The 26,112-nt window shown below is 43.1% G+C and overlaps 1 protein-coding gene and 1 long non-coding RNA gene across 2 annotated transcripts in view; one reads left to right on the top strand and one right to left on the bottom strand.

Moving 5' to 3' along the window:
• Positions 1–15,941: 15,941 nt before the first annotated feature.
• Positions 15,942–24,691, bottom strand: LOC117674716 (uncharacterized). Its single transcript, XR_015729159.1, has 3 exons — positions 24,629–24,691; positions 22,749–22,992; positions 15,942–16,966 (listed from the first exon to the last, which is right to left on the bottom strand). It is a non-coding gene; the product is annotated as an uncharacterized LOC117674716 (long non-coding RNA).
• Positions 24,648–26,112, top strand: part of PDGFC (platelet derived growth factor C) — a 150,549-nt gene continuing 149,084 nt past the window's right edge. The window contains exon 1 of the mRNA XM_034432871.3: positions 24,648–25,282. Within this exon, the coding sequence (XP_034288762.1) occupies positions 25,165–25,282 (118 nt within the window). The 5' untranslated portion in view covers positions 24,648–25,164. The remainder of the gene's footprint in view (positions 25,283–26,112) is intronic.

Genomic DNA, 26,112 nt, shown 5'->3' with positions numbered 1-26,112 from the left:
AGAGCATTTGGCGGCTGTGGCCGGGAGGACTTTCTATCAGGTTCGCCTGATCTGCCAGTTGCGTCCCTTTCTGGATCGGGACTCTTTTACGCATGGTCACTCATGCCCTCGTCACTTCCCGCCTGGACTACTGTAATGCTCTGTCCATGGGGCTCCCCTTGAGGAGCACCCGGAGGCTCCAACTGGTCCAGAATGCGGCCACGCAAGTGGTTATGGGAGCGATGTGGTGTTTCCATGTAACACCTCTCCTGCGTGAGCTGCACTGGCTCCCTGTGGTCTTCCGGGTGCGCTTCAAGGTTTTGGTTACCACCTTTAGAGCGCTCCATAGCTTAGGACCTGGATACTTACGAGACCGCCTTCTGCCACCAGTAGCCTCTCACCGACCAGTACACTCCCATACGCTCCCATAGAGAGGGGCTCCTCAGGGTGCCGTCGGCAAAACAGTGTCGACTGGTGGCCCCCAGGGGGAGAGCCTTCTCTGTGGGGACACCTGCCATTTGGAACGAGCTCCCCCCGGAGATACGGAGGATCCCGGATTTACGCACTTTCCGCTGTGCCCTCCAGACCTTTTTATTTCAACAGGCTGGCCTGGCCTAACTTCCTCTTAATTGTTAATTTTAAATTTGTTTTAAAACAATAAGGGTGTTTTAATCTGTATGGGCCAAATTATTTGTGTTTTATCTTTTGGCTGTTCACTGCCCTGAGTCCTCCGGGAGTAGGGCGGTATATAAATCCAAAAATAAATAAAATAAATGATTAGTTGCAAGCATTCAAATGCCTCCTATTTTCAATTTTAATAAACTTTTTACCTATGTATATAAATTCACCTATTTGTACCAGTTTTTAACCATTTATGTATAACTTCTAATAGTACATTTCACTTTTCTTGATAAACTTTGATGTTCAATATATTAATTTGTAAATCAATGCTCCTTATTAAATCATATAATCTACCTAATATTCAGTAAAATAATTTGGATGCATTGGATCATTTGAACAACATAAGTGTCAACTGCATACAAAAGAACATGCACATATACATCTTCTGTCAATTTATGTCTAATATAACCATAAAGATTCCTTGTATATTCATCCATAATTATATTAAACAATAAAGGGGACATCAGTCATCTGGCCTGTTTTTCAAAGTGTTGAATTATTTATTAATTATACTATTAAGTCTCACACCTCCCATCATATATTGTATTACGTTTATCACAATTCAGAAGCAATCTTTAAGTTTATATTCACACAGGGTAAATTTGATAATTCAAAGCAATTCTTTGTTATATGTGAAATCAATAAAAATACAAAAAATTCAATTTCTCTTATTCATGGAATTTTTAATGAACTTACATAGTGTGTGTGTGTGTGTGTGTGTGTGTGTGCGTGCGTGCTTCCACTTCCCAATCTCATTGTATTTTACTTTTTGCTATGACTCAATGGAAAATAGGCCAGATATTACCATCTAACAGTTAGACAAGATGGATAACACATAAATCTAATAAATAAACAAATAAACAAATAAATACAGGTAGTCCTCAACTTTTTTTTACATTAACAGAATTGGAAGGGACCTTATAGATCATCTAGTCCAACCCCCTGCCCAAGCAGGAGACCCTACACCATTTCTGACAAATGGCAGTCCAGTCTCTTCTTGAAAGCCTCCAGTGATGAAGCTCCCACAGCTTCTGAAGGCAGGCTGTTCCATTGGTTCATTGTTCTCACTGTCAGAAAATGTCTCCTTATTCCTAGGTTGAAACCTTGACCAGTTTCCATCCATTATTAGGATTGCATTGGCTTTTTTGGCTGTCACCTCACACTGCTGGCTCATATTTAGCTTGTTGTCCACTGAGACTCCAACATCCCTCTCACAGTTACTGCTATTCAACCTGGTTTCATCCAGTCTATATATGTACTTTTGGTTTTTCTTGCCTAAGTGTAAGACTTTAGTTTTCTCTATATTGAATTTCATTTTGTTAGATAGGGCTTTTCGTATTTTTGTACAGGTAATTCTTGACTTACAACAGTTCATTTAGTTACTGTTCAAAGTTACAACAACATTGAAAAATGTGACTTATGGCTATTTTTCACAGCTATGACCTTTGCAGCATCCCCATGATCATTTGATAAAAATTCAGATACTTAGCAACTGGTTCCTATTTATGACCATTGCTGTGTCCTAAAGTCATGTGATCCCCTTTTGTGACCTTCTGACAAGCAAACTCTATGGGGAAGTCAGATTCACTTAATAATTGGATTAATAATTTACCAATTGCAGTGATTCATTTAATGTCAATGGCATCAAAAGTCATAAAATGAGGCAAAACTGATTTAACAAATGTCTCACTTAATATTAGAAATTTTGATCTCAATTGTAGCTATAAGGCAAGGACTACTTGTATCTACCCTTGGTATTTATGTAGGTAATTAATATATTTAATGGAGACTAGTACAAAATTATATTAAATGAATTTCATAGGACAGCTATATTCTAAATATGCTGTATTTTTATTATTTCTTCTTCTGAATTTGATTAGGTACTACTTTTTTCAGCAGGTTATATCCTGGCATATAAGCCTTTGATTTGATTTGTCATCCATCATCAACTCCAGTCAAAACCTTAGGTCATCTGATGACATGTTCCATGATGCTGTCCAGTAGTGGGTTTCAATTTAGTTTGTTACCGGTTTGCTTGCACACATGCGCGCAATGCATCTGCAAATGCGCAGAAGCATCCGGGCACGTGGGCGGAGCCTCCCCCCACCGCAACTACTGGTTCACCTGATCCGAGTGAATCGGTAGCAACCCACCACTGATGCTGTCCCCTTTCAGCATTTCCAGGCTCTGCCTTCTAGCACTTCAGTTAGACTTTTTCCAATCTTACCTAAGATCCCATTAATCCTAATTAGTGGAAACTGCTTAATCCATCTGAGGTTTACCAGTCATTTATGCCCTAGATAGAAACCAGGACACCAATAGCCTATTTTCAACAGCCACAAACTGCTTAATCTATTACTGACTTTCTTCTCCTTCAAAAACTCTCTGGTGGTGTTATAATTGCAACGTAATGCCAATACTTTCTGCTATGAGCACTCTGGGGAGCTGTTAGCTGGATCTCCAGCATGTGATTTACAGCTTGCTTGCTCTCAGCTGCCATAGAAATGGGGGATTTTGCCATTTGGGATGGGAAGTGAGCTAGTGTGAAGTGTTCCTATGAGAATTGGATGGGAAGTTTGCACCAATGAACTGTGGTGCTGCTGCCTGGAGTTGTTTGGACTTTTCCAAAGCCAACTGTCCTAGGATTCTGGAGGCCCACAACACCTGCAGACGAGCTTCTCCCATAACATCATATTGGATACTGATTGGTCTTTCTAAGATGGAGCCTGCGGGGAGGGATTTGGAGTGACTTTCAATGTGTAGCTTTTCTGCGGGTTTTCCACACATCTTGCCTTGCTTTTGCTGCTATCAGTTCATTCTTAGTAAAAGTACCATGGGAGCCAAGCACTCTATGTCAACACATGAGAGTGACTGGGAAGAGTCCAGAGCCCAGGAGCAACTCCTCCCAAGACCAAGCCACACTCGAGATGAGGCGGAATTGCTGGAGGAGCTGGAGATTGATGAGAAGCCAGTCTGAGTCAGATGGTCACTAGGCATAGGACAGCTGGAGGTCCCTGAAAAGCATCTGCTGGGAGTGACTTTTACCAGAGGCCATCAAGGATCCCGCAGACCAGAGGGAATCTCACAAAGGAGTTTGTGGTGAGATTTCCCACTCCCAACTCTGACTATGAGGAGGCCCTGCATTGTATCTGCTGCAAGAGGCGATCGAAAATCAGACAGCCAGAGAAACGCCCAGATGTCTGCCCAGCAACATAGTAGAGACCAGCCAGACAGTGGGTGGAGCAGTCACTTTCACAGTGGCAGCAGTGCCCTCTGCCGCCCTAAATGGGGGGTGACATTAGCTGCAGTCACACAGACACCAGCAGCTGTGATGGTTCCAACTGCCCCAATTGAGGGAGCTATTCCCCAAAGGGCTCCTAAAATTCCACCACTAGGAGTGAAGTTCAGGGAGATCTCAAATCGCAGGCATTCTTCCTAGCTCAAGTCTGGAATTGTACTCCTGTACAAGGGCAAATTGGGATCCGAAACAGCCTAATGTATCTGAGATGTGTCACCATGGCCCTGGAAAGGGCTGCAGCAAACTGGATGGTTTCTGTTCACAATAACAATGCCCCTCAACTATGAAACTATGACCAGTTTATGGCAGCCCTCTGTCGGTGATTTGAGGACAGTTTACAGAATGCAAAGCTAGAACTCAGATGAAGACCATCCCCTAGGGTGGGCGGCAGAATACATCCAGGAGTTCCATGAGCTGGCATGTTGGCTGGCCAAATGGCCTGAAGAGATCGTGATTGAATGTTTCAAAGATGGGCTTAACAATAAAGTCTACCACACCTGCATTTGGGGGAGCGGGGCTTGAGACCTCCAATGCTGGTATGTGCTGGCAGACAAGGTGGAAATAGATCTGGCCAGAGATCAACACTGGGGCAGCCGCAGCTGAAGCAAGTCCTCACCCTCCACTTGCAAAGAATCTCCAGATTGGCCAAAGAAGGGCCAGTCCCTAAACAGTTGTCCACAGCATGTTTCAAGTGCAGAAAAAAAGGGCATTGAGTAGCCAACTGCTATTCTGCCAAACCTACCCCAAACCTGCAGCTGCTGGGGGTAGGAAAGCTGAGAAGCCACCACTGAGGCTCCATGAAACAGCCTGAAAGGGATAGAGGTCATTGAGTTCACCCCTCCTGGCCAAGAGGGATTGAAAACTCTGACCCCAGTAGAGGAGAGTGAATCTGACTCCAATTCCCTGGTAAATCAACATATGATCCCTGTGACTATTCCGGTGGAGTTAGTGGGGCCCTCGTCGGTCACCCAGGGAAGATGTTGGGCCTATGGGACTGAGATGCCCATAGCCTTCTGCCAATTGTATGGGTCGGTGGCAGGGGGAGCCCCATCTCACTTCATAATGGAACTTGTGGAAAATAGGATGGGGGGCATAAAGAGATTCTGAGTTTTTTTTTTAATTTAATTTGATTTATATGCCGCCCTTCTCCGGAGACTCAGGGCAGCTTACAATGCATTAAGCAATAGCCTTCATACTTTTGTATATTTATACAAAGTCAGCTTATTGCCCCCATAATCTGGGTCCTCAAGAAATCCCGTTTGGGTTACAAGGGGCACCCACTATTTTCATGCAATTGATCAATGAAATGTTGCATGAACATCTGTACAAAGGGGTCCTGGTATACTTAGATGATATCCTAATATACACAAAGACTATGGAAGAGCATGTAAAGTTAATGTGTGTGGTACTGAAAAAACTCAGAGCCACTGAACTTTATGCTAAATTGTCCAACTGTGAATTCCACCAGAACAAAATTGATTATCTGAGCTATTGCATATCCCATGAGGGGATAGAGATGGATTCTGAAAAGGGCATTTTTGGAGTGCCGTTATAAGGGCACTGTGCAAGGAATTGAAAGGACATTAAAAAGTGATGAATGGTTTCTGTCCCACACAAAAGACTGCACCATGCGAGATGACTTGGCATAGATTGGTTCCAAATTGTATGTGCCTGCCAGCATAAGGGCCCCGTCCTATAGCAGGCTCATGATTCGAAAACTGCTGGACATTTTGTTTTTGTAAAGTTTGCACCTGATCAAATGGCAGTTTTGGTGGCCTTCATTAAAAAAGGACATTGAGGCTTATGTCTCATCTGTGCTGCTGCTAAACAGGGAAACCCACAAGACTCTTACAGAATGTGACTAGCCCTAGGCCCCAATGGAAGGAAATATCCATGGACTTTATAGTGGAGCTGCCTGAGAATGGAAGGAACATGTAGTGGTGGGATTCAAATAAGTTAACAACCAGTTCTCTGCCCTAATGACCGGCTGGGTATGCGTGGCTGGGTAGTCATATGACTGGGTGGACATGGCCAACTTGATGTCACTCACATCGAGGGGTGCTTCGCCCGGCCTCTTGTGGGGGATACTGCAACAGTCATAAGTGTGAAAAATAGTCATAGGTACTTTTTTCAGTGCCATTGTAACTTTGAATGGTCACTAAATGAACTGTTGTAAGTCAAGTATTATCTGTACAAAAATTAGAAAAGCTTCTTTGCTTGCAAAAAGCTGTCCTAAATACCAATCATTAGATTAGAAATGGGAGAATACACACTGAAGATCAATGACAGTCACATCCATCATGGAAACCTAAACCATTCTGTCTGAATACCTTCCTTTTCATCAGTAATACCTGCAACCCAGAGTTACAAATCAGGCAGGGTGCCAAAGCACCTTGAGGAATTAAAATAGTTAAAATGCAATGGTAACTATCAGCATCCAACTCTTGCTCATAAAGTGAAGGCCTTTAGCAGAGAGGTCATTTAAGTTCTCCAGAAAGTGGGTGGGAATACTAGGATTACAAAATGCCAAGCTAAAGAGACAAATTAACAAAGTATATATGGGACCCAGGTTCAAGTCTCTGCCCTCTCAAGTTTGTCAGGATCACAATAAAATTAGTAAATGCCACATATATCTAAATAAACTTCAAGCCTGTGTTGAAAGAAATATCCATCTGGTTCAGTTCCAAGCTGTGAGAAAGACACTGGAAACACAAAGGCTGATGGGAAAGATAGTTTAATGATGAACAAGAACCACATGGACTCTCTGAGATGATGTAATGAAGAGGCTTGTGTCCTGAAAGGGTGTTGGGCAATTCCTATTACATCTTAATGTCTTTCCTCCTGTTTGGATCTTGAGTGAGGGCTAATCCCATTCTGCCTTTGTTCAGACCTTGCTGCAGGAAATTTTTGCCTATGAATAGAGCTATCTATCTCTTTATCTCTTAAGTGCTGACATCTACTGTGGGCTATTAAGGAAGGTGGGGCTGCTTTCTTCCTCTAAGAAAACACGAGCTTTTCCCATGACATCATATTGGATGGTTATTTGTTTTTCTGGGATGAGGGGGAGAGATTTGGAGTGACTTTCAATGTGTAACTTTTGTGTAGGGTTTCCCCAGATCCTGCCTTGCTTTTGCTGCTATCAGTTCATTCTTAGCAAAAGTATTTCTTCTCTAAATAAAGGGAGTTGGGAGTTTTCTTTGAAATGGAGGCAGACCTGACAGGAGCTAAACTATGGATCCTAGTTCCTTACTAATGAAACAAAGTACAAAACTAAAGAAAAGAATAACTTGTTTCAGTTACTCTCCTCTTCCTAATGATTATTCAGGGGTAACAGAGGTGCAGAGATCAAAATATAAAAGACTGGTTGTTGTGAATGCTTTTTTATAATTTATTATAAAATATATAATAATATTAATATAAAATCTAGAACTACAAAATTTAGTAATAACATACATTTGAAGTTCTGCCTGTATAACACAGCTCCTCTAATATATATGCATTACTGTTCTAGCCAGGGTTTTCCCTACGTAAATCAAGATGTTTATATAGCCATAGTTAAGTGACATCCCAAATCACTTAATATATATATATATATATTGCTTTGTGTTATATTTCTATTAAGCAAATTGGCAATTAAATTGATAAAAGTTCTAATGGGTATATTCCTATTATTGTCATTCAATTTTCAATTCAGAATTTATTTTTATTAAGAACTTAAATAATGTTGCTATGCCTAATATTGCCTCCAGGAACAGGAAAGGCCTGTTCCTTCAGGAGCTGGGATTGTCCTGCAATAGTCCAGTTATTTTTCAGTTCCACTATAACCGCTTATTCATTCACTTTCTTCTTTTGGAACAATTCTGTATGGTCACCAAGAAAGTGAAACAGAAGGTAGTTGGATGATTCTTCCAGCTGCAGTGTTTTCTTGTTCAAAAAGTACATGTCTTCTTCCCATTGTGCTATGGAGACGTATCAACTTCTGGCACTGTCTTTTTAAAAACCATTTACTATGGTACCCTTCTGGAATGTCTGTGTGGATTCAAGGATTGAAGGCACTATTTTATGGGGTCCAATTCCAACCTTGACATGAGAATTGGTTCCCAGACTGTTAAAGAATCAGGAGAGGATTCTATGTTCATTTAACTGCAAGCTTCTTCATTATCCAGGGAATTTCCCATGTTTCACAGAAGGCTGTTAGAAATAAAATAAAAAGACTCTTTTGTAATAAGCATGAGGATACATTAGTTCTAAATGGGAAATAGTTATCAGTAGTGTTTGCAAATTGTAGCTCCCATCTCTTTCTTTTCAGGATATCTTGTTAAAGAGAGTTTTTGAGATTTGGGCTCGGAAAGTAAAATTTTCAGATTTAGACCACTTCCATGACATTAACTTCAGTTTCAATCAATAGACATGAGGGGAAATGATTGAAGTCATGCTTATACCAATGTAGATTTCCCTAGTCTTAGTCCTGTATCCAATATTATTTACAATAACATTTATATGAAACTGAAGGTTGGTGGTGAGGTATCAGTCATATGTACAACTAATATCAGTTGTATATCATCATTATCATTCCAGGTTGGGCTGGAAATGTTGAAGAAATCTTGACTTAGTGTTGGGAATCTGTTAATTCGTTAATCTTTTTTTTAATTAGTGTATGAGGCAGCCTTTATTATTTCCATACATTCAGAACTTGCCTGGTCTTAGAAACCAGATGGTATTTAAAACAAATACTAAGCAAGTATGGTAAGTCTGCTTCATACTTTAATCATTAATTCATGGAAAGATACAACTGATAATGTCTGTTATTAATTGACATTACATTTAGCCATGCAATTTTGAAGGTTAAGCATTATATTTATTTTTTGGATATACCATGTCTGACTTGAAAATGGACACTAATATTATGTCTTAATAGATTACACTTAATAAATGCTTACAAATCTCTTATAAAACATGTGGCTGAAAATATTACTGCAGTGGACATGAGAAAAATGCTTAATAACAAAGTTAATTCATATAAACATCCTTTATAAATTGAAATTTTTCTATATAATAGAAAGCATGTATTAAGTATTGAACACAGTACTCAAAAATGATGTTATGCACTGTAACATCATGATCCCAATTTTGCCCACGTGTATTTGCATCATAATGCACGTTTCATCATCTGCTCCCTTATGGATGCCCATGATAGAAAGCATCATGCTATTATTATATTGAAGAGTTCTGGACAAATGACTATCAAAGGTCTCTCTTTAGATGAATGCATTTTAACTTTACTAATGATTTAAAATTAAAGCATTTGGGTATCTATAGTAAATAGATTCAGTGTGATTGCAATGAGAAATTAAAATCTTTAGTAAACCTTTAGTAAATAATGTTTCAAAAGAAATAATAATTTCTTTTGGCAATAACATTGCCAATATCATAAACCTACATAGTAGGTAACATAGGTAACATAACATACTATCTATTCTGGCAAATAGATGGGGATGAAATGCAGGTAGTGACAGATTTTATTTTCCTGGGCTTCAAGATCACCGCGCGTGGGGACTACAGCCAAGAAATTAAAAGACTCTTGCTCCTGGGGAGGAAAGCTATGGCAAAGTTAGACAGTATACTAAAAAGCAGAGACATCGCCCTGCCAACAAAAGTGTGTATAGTCAAGGCTATGGTTTTCCCAGTTGCGATGTATGGTTGTGAAAGTTGGACCATAAGGAAGGCTGAGTGTCAAAGAATTGAGGCCTTTGAACTATGGTGATGGAGAAGACTCCTGCAAGTCCCTTGGACTGCAAAACAATCAAACCAGTCCTAGAGATCAACCCTGACTGCTCTTTAGAAGGCCAGATCCTGAAGATGAAATTGAAATACTTTGGCCATTTAATGAGAAGAAAGGACTCACTGGAGAAGAGCCTAATGCTGGGAACGACTGAGTGCGAAAGAAGAAGGGGACGGCACAGAATGAAGTGGCTGGATGGAATTATTGAAGCAGTTGGCATGAGCTTAAATGGTCTCTGGAGGATGGTAGAGGATAGGAAGGCCTGGAGGAAAGTTGTCCACGGGGTCGCGATGGGTCGGACACGACTTCACAACTAACAACAACTATGTAATTCTGAATATTACATATCAAAAATGGCAAACAAAATAATCAGTTAAGAGGTTACTATATTTGGACCTTTTAGCTTAGAGCAAAGAAAAAGAAATAATGTGGCAGAAATACATCAAGTATTGAAAAACTCTATATACAAGCTTTTTATTTCTTTCTAAAAATATTAGACCAGACGGTCAAGTTGAATGGTGGAACATTCAACTAATTAAAAGAAACAACTCTGGTACCAAATCAGTTTTAATATGCAATTATATAGTTTTGTCCAATGTTCGTGGGAAAAACCCAGGTCTTCAAAGCTTTACGGAAGGCTAAAGAAGGGAGGCCTGATGAACTTCAAGGGGCAGAGTGTTACATAGGGCAGGCACACTTCTTAGTTCCCATCAGGTGACAATATTTTGGGGAAGGGATCAGGAACATGCCCACCCTACCTGACTACATTTTACAAATAAACTGGATGACATTAATCATATAATCTGATTCAATGGAAGAAAACTGATATAAAACTGTGAGTGGTGTCACAGAATAGTTTCCTTTTTATGACCCTAAATAACACCTACACTTATTACAACCATGGACTTCCAGTGCCCCCGTTGAGCTGACTCTTGCTTTTCCAGACTGGGACTGTAGAGCCATCTCTGGGTTTACAAATGAACTACATAAGAGTGTGTCTTTTTCAAACCTGAAGGGCTACCTATATTTATTTCTGCTTCCAACAATCATTGTGAATGTCCCAAAAATGAGATGTATAAATTTATAGTTTTATTTATTGAACAAAAGCCAACCTAAATATTTTGCAATCCTACCTATCATAACTTATACCATATAACCAAAACCTACTAGAATACTGGGTTTGTTTTTTTAATTATGTTTAACTCTGCCATTAGCCTAGGCACCAATAAATATCTAGTTGTAATCTCTAAAATCCTTGGAATATTATCCAGTTTATTAATAAGATGTGTTTTGGTTTCCAAAGTACAAACAGCATGAAAAGAAATAGTTATCTCTTTGAAGACTGTTTAGGATACAGTAGTTTACTGGAGTATGCCTGCTGCACGTTACAGTATGTGCAGCCACAGGTAATTGCTGAATGCCAGGTGGGGACCAAAGGTGAAAAAGCAGTCCTGAAATGAACATGGCAGCTTCCTCCACCACATGTGCCATTCATCCCTGGGCACCCCACATATAATACCTCATGAATAATTTCAAATTAAATTTTAAACATTGAAGAAACAATTTATTTAAAAAAATAGTTAAGAGCTATAATTATATGTGTTGCATATTGAATTAGAGTGAGCATAGGCTTCACTCAGGTCCGCCAATCCGGCAGGAAAATACTCAAACTCAAATGGTTTGAGAACCATTTTCACTAAATTTAGAGAAGCCGGACTTAAAGTCAAATGCGAAAAATGTCAAATTACTATGCCTAGGGTAGAATTCCTGGGATACATGATTGACAGGTCCGGGATACATACAAATAAAAGCAAGATGACGGCAATTAAAGATGCATCCGCCCCCAAGAATAAGAAAGAATTGCAAGCATTCCTGGGGTTGCTTAATTTTTATAGCATGTTCCTGGCACAAAAGGCAACTGTGGCGGAACCTCTGCACAGGCTGTTAGGAAAAAAGGCTTCCTAGATCTGGGGTCATATTGAAGCTGCTGTTTTTGACTTTTGTCTTCAGACAGTGTGCTAGTCCATTATAGTGAGACTCTACCATTGGTCCTAACCTGTGATGCCTCCTCTTTCGGTGTAGGGGCCATCCTTAGCCACTAGCTGACCAATGGCCATGAGGCGCCCATTGCCTATTACTATAGGACCCTGTCCTTCGCCGAGCATAACTACAGCCAGCTGGACAGGGAAATGCTGGCTGTAGTTGCCGGGATCCCGAGGTTCCACGACTACCTGTATGGCAGAGACTTTGTGCTTGTCACCGATCATAAACCCCTCCTGGGTTTATTGGCTGGAGACCGCCCCACTCCTACAATTTTGTCCCACAGAATGACCAGGTGGAATATTTTTCTGGTGGCGTACAGCTACCGGCTGATTCACTGGCCTGGAATGTCCCTGGGTCATGCAGACACTCTCAGCTGCTGCCCGCTGCCTACCCTGGTTGAAGACCCTGCCCCCATTTGACTAGTTCTCCTCATCGAGGACATTGCTATCAGGGTGATCACCGCTGCCGAAATTTCAAAACACTCAGCTAAAGATAGAGACTTAATGCAAATAATGAATTATGTCTGGCGGGTAGCCCACTTCTGGGTACTATACAACCATATTATGTGCATTGTATAATGAACTGTCTGTGTTAAAGGGATGCCTGTTGTGGGGGGAGAGGGTTGTCATACCCCCCCAGATTAAAACATACAGTGCTGGACGTCTTACATGTGGGACATCCTGGAATAGTCAGGATGAAAGCCCTGGCCTGAAGCTATGCCACCTGCTCACTGTGTCAGGAATCCAGACTGGCACCCCCCCCTCTGCCCTGGCTAAAGAATGGGAAACCCCTAATGCACTGTGGTCCTGCGTGCATTTAGTCTTTGTGGGACCAGTAAAGGGGCAAGACTTTCGAGCCGCTACCCTCCGCTGCAGGGAGATGGAACCGACCAGGTGGTTCCATCCCAGGAGCCTGTCATCGGCTCATCATCCTGAAACTGACGGCGGGACTGAAAAAGTCATTGGAATATTAAAGCAATATCTCTGCTGCTTTGTCAGTCAGCAACAGGACAATTGGACAGAGTACTTAGCAGTCGCGGAGTTTGCTTTTAATAATTCCCAGCACACCTCCACTCAAATTACCCCTTTCCTAGCCAATCTGGGCTATCACCCGCATTTCTTCCCACTCACGCCCCTTGACTCCCTGGTTCCAGCAGTGGATGAATTCTTGACTGAGTTACAGGCCGTTCACCAACTGGTGAAATGATATCTCGACAAGGCCAAGGAAGATTATAAAAGGGTCACGGACCGCTCTCGGCGGGCAACATCACTGTTGGCTCTGGGGGATTACGTGTGGCTGTTGACAAAGCATCTCCCCTCAGACCGGCCGGTCAGAAAACTGGACCATTGTTACATTGGTCCTTTCCCTCTGGAGGTGGTCATCAATCCAGTGGCCTACCACCACCAAGAGCCTTGGTACTACAGGGGTTTAAGGCACCCTGTTATTAAGCTTATTAAGACCAGCTGCCTGCAATTACTGCAGGGTTCGAATCTCGCCAAGGCTCAAGGTTGACTCAGCCTTCCATCCTTTCTAAGGTAGGTGAAATGACGACCCAGTTTGTGGGGGCAATAAGCTGACTTTGTATAAATATACAAAAGGATGAAGGCTATTGCTGAGCACATTGTAAGCCGCCCTGAGTCTTCGGAGAAGGGCGGCATATAAATCAAATTAAAAAAAAAAAAAAAAAAAAACAACTGACCTTGCCTCGGTCTTTGAGGATACACTCTGTGTTTCATCGATCCGTCCTGGTTCCCGAACGATCCACCTGTCCGCTCCGCCAACTTGATCGTCCCCAGCCGGTGCCCCATGATGGAGATGAACTGCCCAAGTACAAGGTTGCTAGCATTTGAGACTCCCGGTGGATGAAGGGCCGGTTCCAATACTTCATCAAGTGGACGGGGTATGGGCTGGAGGACTTCACATGGGAGGATGCGATCTCTGTTCATGCCCCAGATCTTGTATGCGCCTTTCACGAGCAGTTCCATTACTTAAGCAAAGTATCATTTGGCCATCAGGGATAGCAAAAATTATGCTGGCATATTTTTATACTATCCCAAGGACATGAGGAATGCATATTATTCCTCGTGTCCTTATATTACAAGAGGTCATTTTCCTGTTCCTGTTGCTTCTGCACAGTGATGGCAGGGAGAGATGGCTTGTATTGTGTTTTAATTACTCCACATGAACTAGTGTCTAGTGATCAGAATACAGATAGTCCTCGACTTACAATCATTCCTTTAGCAACTGTTTGAAGTTACAAAGACTCGGAAAAAAGTAATCTATAACTAGTTTTTACACTTACGACCATTGCAGCCAGTGGAGGAATTCAATTTTTTTTACTACCAGTTCTGTGGGAGTGGCTTGGTGGGCGTGGCAGGGGAAGGATACTGCAAAATCTCCATCCCACCCCACTCCAGGGGAAGGATACTGCAAAATCCCCACTCCCTCCTCACTCCTGGGGGAAGGATATTGCAAAATCTCCATTCCCATCCCACTCTGGGGCCAATCAGAGGTGGTATTTGCCGGTTCTCCGAACTACTCAAAATTTCCGCTACCGGTTCTTTGAACCTGCTGAATAGCACCCCTGATTGCAGCATCCCCACAGTCATGTGATCAAAATCTGGGCACTTGGTAAGGTGTGTATTTATTATGATTGCAGAATCCCAGGTTCATGTTGTCACCATTTGTAACCATTGCATCTGGCTTCTGACAAGCAAAATCAATGGGGGAAGCCAGATTCACTGTGTGATTCACTTAACTGCAGTAAGTCACTAAACAACTGTGGCAAAAAAGTCATAAAATCAGGCACAACTCACTTAACAACTGTCTTGCTTACCAATGGATATTCTGGATCCAAGTGTGATCATAAATTGAAAACTACCTATACAGAGGATCTATAGGAGTTAACAGACTCAACCTGTCAAAAGGAACTGGACAGGTGTAAGCCTTGATAGTGCCATTATGAAAATCATAAATAAAGTGTCATTATTTTCTGTTGGAAAATATTACTTTAAAACTGAAGACAAAATCTATATGTTGAGGCCATATCAACTAAAAATGGTTAAAATAATTGAATCACAGGGGGCCAGATGAAACAGCTCTAAAATATAAATCAACAATTAATTTTTAATTTAGTCTAAAAATGAACATATTCTATTAGTAGCATGGTCTGAAGGGCACATAGTGAAACCCCTCACACGACTATAGAATCTCTTCCTAGGTAAATGGGATTGCAGTCTAAATCATTAACTCAGGATGAAATGAGCTTGGTAAATTTCCTATACAACAGTTTATTAATGGAAGATTATCAACATGTGCTTGGGAAATAGAACTTTGGTCAAAAAGCAGAAGTTGAATAGCTATATATGGTGGATATAAACAGATGGTTCTTAAGAGTATTTAGAGCAGATGCGTCACACACAGGCCACGCCCGCCACAGCTCTGCAAAAGGGAAAAAATTGCTGCAAAACATCACGTAATGGCAACGTGATGCCACAAGTTTAATACCCGTGATTTAGAGCAAAAGAAAGTAGTTTATAATTTAAAAATCCAGGATTGCTTTGTCTTTTTTTTTTTTTTATAGAGGCATTGTATGAAAATTAATTCATTCTTCCTTATACAGGCTGAAGCTGAATACCAAACCTTTAAAAATGACTACTTGGTACTCTTTCTGAGTTTTTCTTGGTTTTCTTAAAGGGCTGGCTTGAGTCTCTTGGCACTGTTTTCTGAGATTTCTGGTGCTGAGAGGTTTCTGGCACTGTCCTTTTGGGGTGTACTTCCCGCACCATGTTGCTCAGTTTGTGTCTGGGTGTTTTATCCTTGCAGTGGACAAGCTTCTGCCTTAGTGAGACATGTGCAGATCTGTAAGTTGGGGAAACAAAACTACCACTTCATAAATACATGGCACAACATAGGAGAACAAACCCATCAGGAGACTAGAGTCAGAAGTCCATCTGCATTTAAAAGACAAAGGACACTCTTTTGAAGACCACGAAGTCCATATTTTGGGCAGACAGGACCACTGGTTTGAAAGATAAGAATCTTCTTGGATGAGAATCGAAACATCTTCAAAGAAAAACAAGAAAGTCCAGTTGTCTCTTGAAAAAACACCTTTAGGACTATTAATATAATATTGAAGAAGAACCACATCAATTCTTATCGGTCTCAATATTTAATTTTTTTACTGTAGCAGTAAAATTTATTTACTTAGTTACTTTAAAAGAAAACAGGAATAATACATTCCTTTTTAAAAAGTTTTGACAGATTAGTTCAATTATAGTAACTAGGAAAGGAGATGTTATATAAATTATTGAAACAAATTGTGGCTGGAATGCATAATGCAGTTCTGTATACTTAAATACAATTACCTTTACTAAAAAGAAATACTGTATATTTGATAAACAGTTCCAAGTGTTTCAGAATACATTCAATGTATTTATTATAGTTTACTAGGAACCAGCAGGTGCTTCAGAGTAAACAAGGACAAGAATGCCACCTTTGTTGATGCCAATCTAAAGAGACCGTTCCATCACTGAAGGCTTTCAAGAAGAGACTGGATAACCATTGTCTGAAATGATATAGGGCCGTAATGGCGAACCTATGGCATGCATGCTCCAGGTTGCACGCAGAGCCCTCCCTGCAGCCACACGAGCTGTCACCCCAGCTCAGCTCAGCTCTGCTGTGCATGTGCGCATGCCTCCTGCTGGCCAGCTGGTTTTCGGCTTTCAGTTTAACATTTTTATTGAGTTATAAGATAAAATAAGATACAAAATACAAAATACAAAAGTAACTAGGAATACAGTGGGGAGGGAAGAGGGGGAGGAGAAGTGAGGCAGGGTAGGGGAAAAAAGAAAAACTGACTACCGACTCCCTCTGTTGCAGTAAAATAAAGCATTAACATCAAATCACAACTTTTTATTTTTCATAATAATATAAACAAGCCATTCCTATAATGATTGTTCAGTCTAATCGGTGTAACCCAAAATCAAAGTTTCATTCTTTTCCACTTCAAGCACGAAGTGCAGAAGCGGCGTCCATGTGGAAACAAAAGTACTTATATTCTTTTCTTTAATCAAAATAGTCAATTTTGCCATTTCAGCCAACTCCATCAACTTCTGCAACCATCCGTCCATGGGAGGAATTGAAGTGTCCTTCCATTCTTTGTGCATACAAAAGTCTTGCTGCTGTCAACATATATAGTAACAGGTTGTTGTTTTTTTGAGACTTCCATCAATCTTGTGATAACCCCTTTGGGTTGTCACAATTCTTTTTTTTTTTTTTTAAAGAGTTTTACAGAAAGAAAAAAAAAACAAATTTTTTTTTTACAAGTATTTCCCCATCCCTGCCCCCCTTCCTTACCCCCCCCGAACTTCCCAGAACAAAATACAGGGTATACAATTGACAATCATATGCTAAACTAAGCTAATAAACTAAGGATTCCTATCCCCGCTTCACACTTTAACTGGTTTCGGCTTATTGCCGCGCATACATGGGAGCGGGGCGCATGCGGGAGACACGTGCACATGTGCGGGGCGCATGCGGAGGTCACATGTGCATGCATGGGGTCACGTGCGTGGAGTGGGATGCATGTAGGGGTTGTGCGCACGTGCACAGGAGCCAAAGCGCATGCGGGGTTATGTGCATATGCACGGGGCGGGGTGCGTGGAGGAGTCATGTGCGCATTGCATTGCATGTGCGCGCATGCATGTGCATGCTTTGGGCACTTGGTGCCGAAAAGGTTAGCCATCACTGATATAGGGTCTCCTGCTCGAGCATGGGGTTGGACTAGAAGACCTTGAGCTTCCTTCCAACTCTATTATACTATATTCTATGTTATCTCTTTTCTTGGGACTCATACAGTAACCAAATGTTGTCAGAAAATACACATAGGAGGCATAGATAGGGTGTGCCAAAGTTCTTGGGAGTGAGTGCTGGTGGATGTTGGTCCTTGTTTAACTAAAAATTACATGTTTTACTTGAATAGTGCAGTTATTGGACAGGTCCTGGAAAAGACTGAGCTCCTTTAATGAGGCATCCATGGGGATGCCCAGGGCCACTTCTATGCTGTAATATAAAACCAAAGCACTGCACATCCTGTAGATGTCCTATTTAAAAATGTAGGATTTATTCCTGACAGCAGTGAAATGCAGTTTGTACACTTTCTTTGATGATTAACCTTTAACTTAGTGGCGATAAAAGCAGCAAAGTGTAACTACTTTTCTGCTCTTATTGCATCGGCAGATAACCGCCCAGCCGCCTTGTTTAGGGTGACTCGCTCCCTCCTACATCAGGGAGCGCAGGAAGACCCCTTGCAAGGGCAGGCTGAGGATTTTGCACAGTATCTGCACGATAAAATCGCTCAGATTCGGGAAGGCTTGGACTCTGACTGGGTAGATCCTGGCGGGGTGACTGAGGCTGGTCTTGAGAATGTTATCTGGGATGAGTTCGACCCTGTGACTCCTGAGGACATGGACAGGATCCTGGGGAGGTTAAACGCAACCACGTTTATTGGACCCGTGCCTCTCCTGGCTGGTACTGGCCATCCGGGAGGTAACACAAGGCTGGCTCCAGAGGATTATAAATGCTTCTTTGAGAGAGGGTTTCTTGCCTCCCACCTTGAAAGAGGCGGTGGTGAGACCCCTCCTCAAGAAGCCTTCTCTGGACCCGGCTGTTTTGGCAAACTACCGTCCGGTCTCCAACCTTCGCTTTGTTGCGAAGGTTGTGGAGAGTGTGGTTGCGTGACAGCTCCCACAGTACCTGGATGAAACCGTCTATCTAGATCCATGCCAGTCCGGCTTCAGGCCTGGGTACAGCACGGAGATGGCATTGGTCGCATTGGTGGATGATCTCTGGAGGGCTCGGGACAGGGGTTGTTCCTAAGTTCTGGTCCTGTTAGACCTCTCAGCAGCTTTTGATACCATCGAACATGGTATCATGCTGCGCCGGCTGGGGGGATTGGGGGTGGGAGGCACCGTGTTGTGGTGGTTCTCCTCCTATCTCTCTGACCGGTCGCAGTCCGTGTTGGCAGGGGGGCAGAGGTTGACCTCGAGGTGCCTTGCTTGCGGGCTGCCACAAGGGTCGGTCCTCTCGCCACTCCTGTTCAACATTTATGTGAAGCCGCTGGGTGAGATCATCTGTGGTTTTGGGGTGCGATGCCATCTGTACGCTGATGACATTCAGCTGTACATCTCCACCCCAGACCACCCCAATGATGCCCTTGAAGTGATGTCCCAGTGTCTGGAGGCCGTGCGGGTCTGGATGAGGAGGAACAGGCTCCGACTCAACCCTTCCAAGACTGAGTGGCTGTGGATACCGGTGTCCCGATATAGCCAGCTGGTGCCATCGCTGGCTATTGGGGGCGAGTCACTGACCCCCACAGAGGGGGCTCGCAACTTGGGTGTCCTCCTGGACACACGGTTGTCTTTAGAAGAGCATATGATGGCCGTGGCAAGGGGGCTTTTTATCAGGTCCACCTGATACGCCAGTTGTGCTCCTTTCTGGATCGGGACTCCTTGTGCACGGTCACTCATGCCCTCGTCACGTCACGCCTGGACTACTGCAATACTCTCTATATGGGGCTCCCCTTGAGGAGCACCCGGAGGCTCCAGCTGGTGCAGAATGCAGCCGCGTGGGTGATTATGGGAGCAACGTGGCGCTCCCATGTAACACCACTCCTGCGCGAGCTGCATTGGCTCCCGGTGGTCTTCCGGGTGCGCTTTAAGGTATTGGTTCTCATCTTTAAAGCGCTCCATGGCCAGGGCCGGATTTAGATGAAAAGAGGCCCTAGGCTATTCCACTTATGAGGCCCTTTCACCAGTGGTGGGATTCAATTTTTTTAACAACAGGTTCTGTGGGCGTGGCTTAGTTGGGGGTGTGGCTTGGCAATCATGTGACTGTGGGCGTGGCTAGCTGGCCACGTGACTGTGTAGGCATGGGTAGCTCGTCATGTGACCAGGTGGGCGTGGCTATGTGCATAGGGACTACTCAGAGGGCTGAAAAAAGTCATTTCTGGCTGGGCCTCGCACTTTTGACCGGTCCTCACACTTATGACCATCCTCACATTTATGCCTGTGCAGCTTTCTTAACAACCATGTCACTCATTTCACAACTGCTTCTCTTCACCATGGTGACAAGATAGGGCAAAAACGTAAAATGTGAGGACAGTCGTAAGTTCGAGGACTGGTCGAAAGTGCGAGGACCAGTCAAAAATAACTTTTTCAGCCCTCTGAGTAGTCCATATGCACAAAAGGACTACCCAGTGGGCTGAAAAAAGTGATTTCTGACAGGTCCTCGCACTTTTGACCGGTCTTCGCACTTATGACTGGTCATCATTTATGCCCATTGTAGCATTCTTAACAACCATGTCACTCATTTCACAACTGCTTCTCTTCACCATGGTGACAAGATAGGGCAAAAACGTAAAATGTGAGGACAGTCGTAAGTTCGAGGACTGGTCAAAAGTGCGAGGACCAGTCAGAAATAACTTTTTCAGCCCTCTGAGTAGTCCATATACATAAAAGGATACAGCAATAGAGAGGGATGAAGGAAGGGAAGGGAAATTAGAGTAGGAGTGAGGGTAAGAGAGGGAGGAAGAGAGGAGGAGAAGGAGAAAGGAAGAGGAAGTAGGGAGGAGAAGAAGAGGGGGAGGAAGAAAAAGTAAGAAGGAAAGAAAAGAGAGAGGTGGTAGATTTGAGGAGAAAGATTGCTGTACAATAAAAAAGATGAAAGGGAAGAAAGCCAACCCCAAACAAATATAAAGATATTAAGATAAAGAATGAATTGTTAAACTTTAAAGAATAAAAGAGAACAAATATAAATAAATAACAATAATTAGAAACACACATACAAACATACAATGTATTTTCTTTGAACAGAGTATTTGGCCAGTTCACAAATTTAAACAGTGTTTAGTCATTTCAATTAAATTTACAATTTCTATATTTCCTTTTTGCCATATTTATTCCTTATCTATTTTTTAAAAAAAACCAATATTACCCTTCATCCTCATCTCTAATCTTAATCAAATTCAATTTTTCCCTTCTATTCTATATTATACCCCTTCCCATTGTCACCTATTTTTATATCCATCCTCACATTGGTTAATTATGTAATATTACAGTTGTTTAATATAAATTCAACATTTTAATATAAATCAATTAGTTATATAACTATTTTTTTTGTATATTAATCAATATGAACATGAATATTCCAATTATTTCCATGCAATCCAATTTCTTACAAATCAATTATATTTACCAATAATAATAAACCAAATAATTTCCCCCATATATTCCTCCAAACCACAACTTAACCATTTCTGCTTTCAGAAATATACAATTAATAGTATCTCAATTATTACAATTCCCTAGTTAAATAGAGCTTTTTTTCGTTTGTGTTTTAAAATCCTGAACTCTCCTCTTTTTCCCTAAATTTCCCATTGTTTGCACCTACCTTTTTTGGTGAGGAAAAAGAAAAGAATTTCCTCTAGCCATCGGAGGCAGCAATAGATTGGGAGTGGGCAGGGTAACGAATGGCCGGCGATCCAACAGAGCAGAGAGTGAGGGTGAGTGAAGGCGTGAAGACAGCCAAGCTGTCTCAGGAATTCTGGAAGTTGAAGTCCACAGGTTGTAAAAGAGCCACAATTGCCTACCCCTGGGTACGGTACGCTGGCGCCGCGCGGGTGGGAGGCGAGGGGCGGGCGAGCCAGCAATTTAACAAAGGGTTCGGCCGAACTCCCTAGAACCCCCAGAATCCCACCACTGTGTAGGCCCCTCTTGATCTTGAGGCCCTAGGTTGAAGCCTAGTTAGCCTATAGGAAAATCCGGCCCTGTCCGTGGCTTAGGGCCAGGATATTTGCGAGACCGCCTGATGCTACCGATAACCTCCCAGCGGCCAATACGCTCTCACAGAGAGGGCCTCCTCAGGTGCCGTCGGTCAGGCAATGTCGGCTGGTGACCCCCAGGGGGAGAGCCTTCTCTGTGGGGGCACCCGCCCTGTGGAACGAGCTGCTCCTGGAATACGGCTGATCCCGGACCTCCGTACCTTCCGTAAGACCCTGAAGACTTATTTTTCCACCAAGCCGGCCTAGCCTAATTGGCTCTTAATTGGGATTTTAAATTTTATGGACTTGGGGGTTTTAAATTGGGAAAATTTTAAATTGGGAAGCCAATGATTTAATTCTTTTTAATTATCTTTTGTATTTGTATGTTTTTTAATTTTGGCTGTTCACCGCCCTGAGTCCCTTCTGGGAGAAGGGCGGTATACAAATTAAATAAATAAATAAATAAATAACTACTTTTAAGATTTCTAATATATCTGGAGATAGAAAGCTACATCCATATATATTCCTTTGTTGCCTTCTTTTCCTAACTAAAGCCTCTTCGTCATAGGCCAATGCCTATCATTGCAGTTCTTTTTTAAGAAATTATCTTCTACTCTCCAGAAAAAAAAAATACAAGTTACCTCAGTCCAAGCTAATATAGTTAAATGAAAATACTAGATGGTGTTATTAATTTTTTTCCATTACTGACAGAGTTTTGACTGGTGACTATTTTTGACTGTCAACAAGTCAAAGGGAGAGAAAGTAGCAGGGAAATAACAAATCTAGGGCATGCTGCAGACCCATCTATGAAAAGTTCCATATAATATAATTTCCATATAACAACATGATGTGACCTAGGAGGTAAGACGTTTCTGCTGGGCATCTTCCCATCATCACTCTTGAAGTGGGATTAGCCCCATACTTAGTTGCCTTCCGGAAAGCCCTTAAAAAGTGTCTTTTTTTCAACAGACCTGGGGAACCCCTGGAAGTCCACATGTTGCCTGTATTATGTATTATCTCCTGCTTGTGATTTTATCTGTTTAGTGTTTAATTGGTTTTGTAGTAAGCTTTATTGTACAATACCCAGAGTCGCTTTATGTAAGATGGGTGGCTAAATAAGTTTGACAAGTTAATAAAATACTCACTGATCAAGGTTTTGCAGTAGAAATGAGAATCCAACTCCAAAATTCTGAGTTCTGTAGCTAGTTTTTCTATTTCTCCTTCTATACCCCAACTGGGTAGTTCTCAGGTTTGAAATAATGTGAATAAGTGAAGTCACCCTGGCCAAAACAATCCAGAAAGGAGGCAAGCTTCTTTCACAGATTGGAGAATTGACAATGTGTGGTATCTGGAAAACCACTCCTACTTCAAGAGGAAGAGGGCAAGGAACTGAAACAGAGAAAAACTGTTAAGTGGTATACAGGTAAACACACACAAACACAGAGTCCTGCCTTAGGCACAAAGCCAGAGCTGTGCCCTTGGGTCAAGTTATTCTTTTTCAGCCTAAGGAGGAGGAAGCTGTAACTCACTTCTGAAATCTGTTCCCAAGAATCAACAATGACTTGAAGGCGTGCTCATGCATGCATGCACGCACGCAAACTCATACTCAAAGACCGAAAATAAAATTGTAATAATAAAAATTCTAACAACAAGGAATTGTGGATGCCCTAGGATGGAGGCTGGCTAATGAATCAAAGGAAGGGGTCATGCCCCCCAAAATTCTCCAGCACATCTCTTCTGCCAGCTACAAGAAGTCAAAGGTGCACCTCCAATGCAATGGGTAACAAATTATAACAGATTTTACACATCTTGAGGCAGTTTGCCAGAACAAAGTACATCCACTACCTGTGGTCAACCTGTTTCACTCAAGGGCAAGATGTGATAAGACCCCTGTCACGGGTATAAGTGTCTATGGTCAAGGCATCATTGTGTTCTAGTTAGGTGCAAGTGAAGATAGGGCCTCAGCTATAATGCAATTTATTAGTCTTGGCTTAGAACATTATGTGATCTGTGGTTTCTTTCATCACAGTTAAGCAGATTCCATGGGAACCACAAGGTCTGAACTAAGCCCCAGTCTGCTTCTGCTCTGACTTAATGTACTTCAGCACAGCCATACTGTGAAAACGCCATGCAAGTTATGCTTGGGCGGAAGACTTTCTTTTACAGCGCCATTTATAATGGGGCCGGTTGGCAGGCTAGTACTCAAGAAAAAAAAAGTGAGAACAGGCGTCCAGTAGCTAGCTTGAACTTTGAACGACTTCTCTGTGTCGCCGGCGGTGCCGCCACCGCCTCCTAGGAGGAGCAAACGACATCCAGCATTGCAACCAGGCGTCCCGGACTGGCCATTCTAGGGCTTCCTGCACCGGTTGACTTAGGCGTCGGCGACCTCCTGTTGTCGCCTGAAAGGGGGCGAAAAAAAGGGCGGGAGAGACCCCTTCTTTCTCCTCCGACCTAGAGACTCAGGGCACAGCAGGAGGAAAGGAGTTATGTCGGACCGTCGACTCTGAATGAATTTTAGGGAGGGGGGATAGACTTAGGGCTATCCCCCTTAAAATTATTTAGGGAGAAGCGTTGTATTAAGACCATAGATGGCTGCGTAAGGAGAGCTGAAGGGAGGCGAATTCGGGGTGGAGCAGAAAACACCGGGGGTGGGGGGGCGGGGGGAGGAAAGGCGTTAGGAAATAAGCGTCGAGGTACAGGGTGGCTTGCAAGGGACTCCCGGGAGTTCCGCAATTCTTTTTCCTCTCTCTCTCTTCTGCGCGAGCCAAACTTTTGTGGCGTAAAACTGAAACCAGGTGCTCTTGTGAGGTGGCGCAAGAGCTCCTTGGGAGAGGCGAAGACAAGCTTGGCGTTTCCTCTCTCCCAACCCCCTTCCTCTTTTCCCCCCCTTTCCCCGGCCTGCCTGGGATCTTAGCTCGCGGCTCCTTGGCTTTTCTTTGCCTTTCTTCCGCCCGCCCCGTTCCGTGAGCTGGAGCGCCGAGGAGGTACGGCAGAAACACGTGAAAGCGAGAAGTAAAAAACAAACCAAACGCGGAGTTCCAGCCAGTAGAGGCTTGGCAGCGGGGCTGCCGAGGAATAGGAGGGCGCAAAACCGAGGGGAAGAAGGTGGCAGTTTTCCTCCCGAAGGGGCTCTTTTTCCCCACCCCTTTCTCTGGGTTCGTGGGGGAGTCTCTCGTCTGCGACGCTGACAGGTGCTCCTTCGAGCCCGCCGCGAGCTCTCTCGCCCCCTTCGCTTCTCCCCCCGCTTTCGTGAGGATTGTGGCGCCCTTGGGAAGCCGATCATGCTTTGAACCTTAGGAGAGGAGGAGGGAGAAAACCCTGGAGACAGAGGAAAGAAAGACTGTAGCCGAGGAAAAAGTTTTGGATGGTATTATGTGGAAACTACCCTGCTCTTCTCCGCTGCCCAAGCAGGCTCGCTGCTGCTGCTGGTCTCTCCCCAGCGGTGCAGCCTTCGCGGGCTGGTGGAGGTGGTGAGAACGACGACGCGGGGAGTACTTGAGCTGTCTGCAAGGACTTGGTGCGTGTCTTGTGCGTTAGAGAGTTCCCACCCCAGCCTACCAAATGTTCCTCTTCGGGGTCTTCTCGCTGACACTTGTTCTGGTCAGCCAAAGACCGGGAGTCCACGCCGAATCCAATCTGAGCAGCAAGTTCCAGTTCTCCAGCGCTAAAGAGCAAAACGGTAAGAAGTCTTTCTGCGTGGGTTTGTGTGTTTTGTGCCGTCTCGGAAGGTACACAAAAGAGTCGGAGCAATCCGTGCTGGGGAAGGAGGAGTCGCTGAGACAGGAAGGATTTTCCTTCTCTTCTGCTTTTACAGAGCCTCAGGGGTTGGGCTGTTGGTGGAGCTTCTGGGTGATTTTTAAAGGCTGGGGTTTCAGCCTGCGAAACCCCAGCCTCTGTCAGCCCCGGGCGGGCACTTCTGTAAAGATCTCCGTTGAAACGCGCAACCTGGGAGGGATAAAAATCGCTCCCTTCGCCAGAGTGAGCCTTAAAGATTGAAGCTAAAATGAATGGAACTTGGCAGGTCCGGCTTCACGGTGTGTTTGGTCACTCCAGGAAACTTGTCAGGCTCGTAAACTGAAACGGGATAGCTAAAAGGGCATCAATTAAGAAGCCAGAAATAGGAAATACATTAGGTCTCTTTCTTTCTCCCCTTCCCTCATTCTGAGTTTTTGCATTGGGGGTGGGGGTGTTATGATGTGTCTGATCTAATCACCCATTTTGTCGCCTCCATAAGTTTGGCACTGTGTAGTGTAGGTTAATGGAGGATGAGCTCTGTTTTCAACATGCTGGAAACAAGCTGAAATGCATAGGAACTGTGAATCACTTCAAAAAAAAAGGTTTCAAGTGTACCTGAAATGTTTAGAAACTCTCAAATTAGGCTCCCTTGGGTTGGGCTGGTCTTGGAGAAAGACTCCTTTCATGCAGAGGGCAGATTCTGGGTGTGTAATTTGCTTAGCCTCCGAATGCCATATGATTTACATTATTTAGATTTTTAAAGAGTTTTCTCTT

The sequence above is a fragment of the Pantherophis guttatus genome, chromosome 8, assembly GCF_059756535.1.
Source record: "Pantherophis guttatus breed Tessera chromosome 8, ASM5975653v1, whole genome shotgun sequence".
NCBI classification, from domain to species: domain Eukaryota; kingdom Metazoa; phylum Chordata; class Lepidosauria; order Squamata; family Colubridae; genus Pantherophis; species Pantherophis guttatus.
The sequence above is the reverse complement of the archived record's forward strand: the minus strand, read 5'-3'. Positions and strand labels throughout refer to the sequence as shown.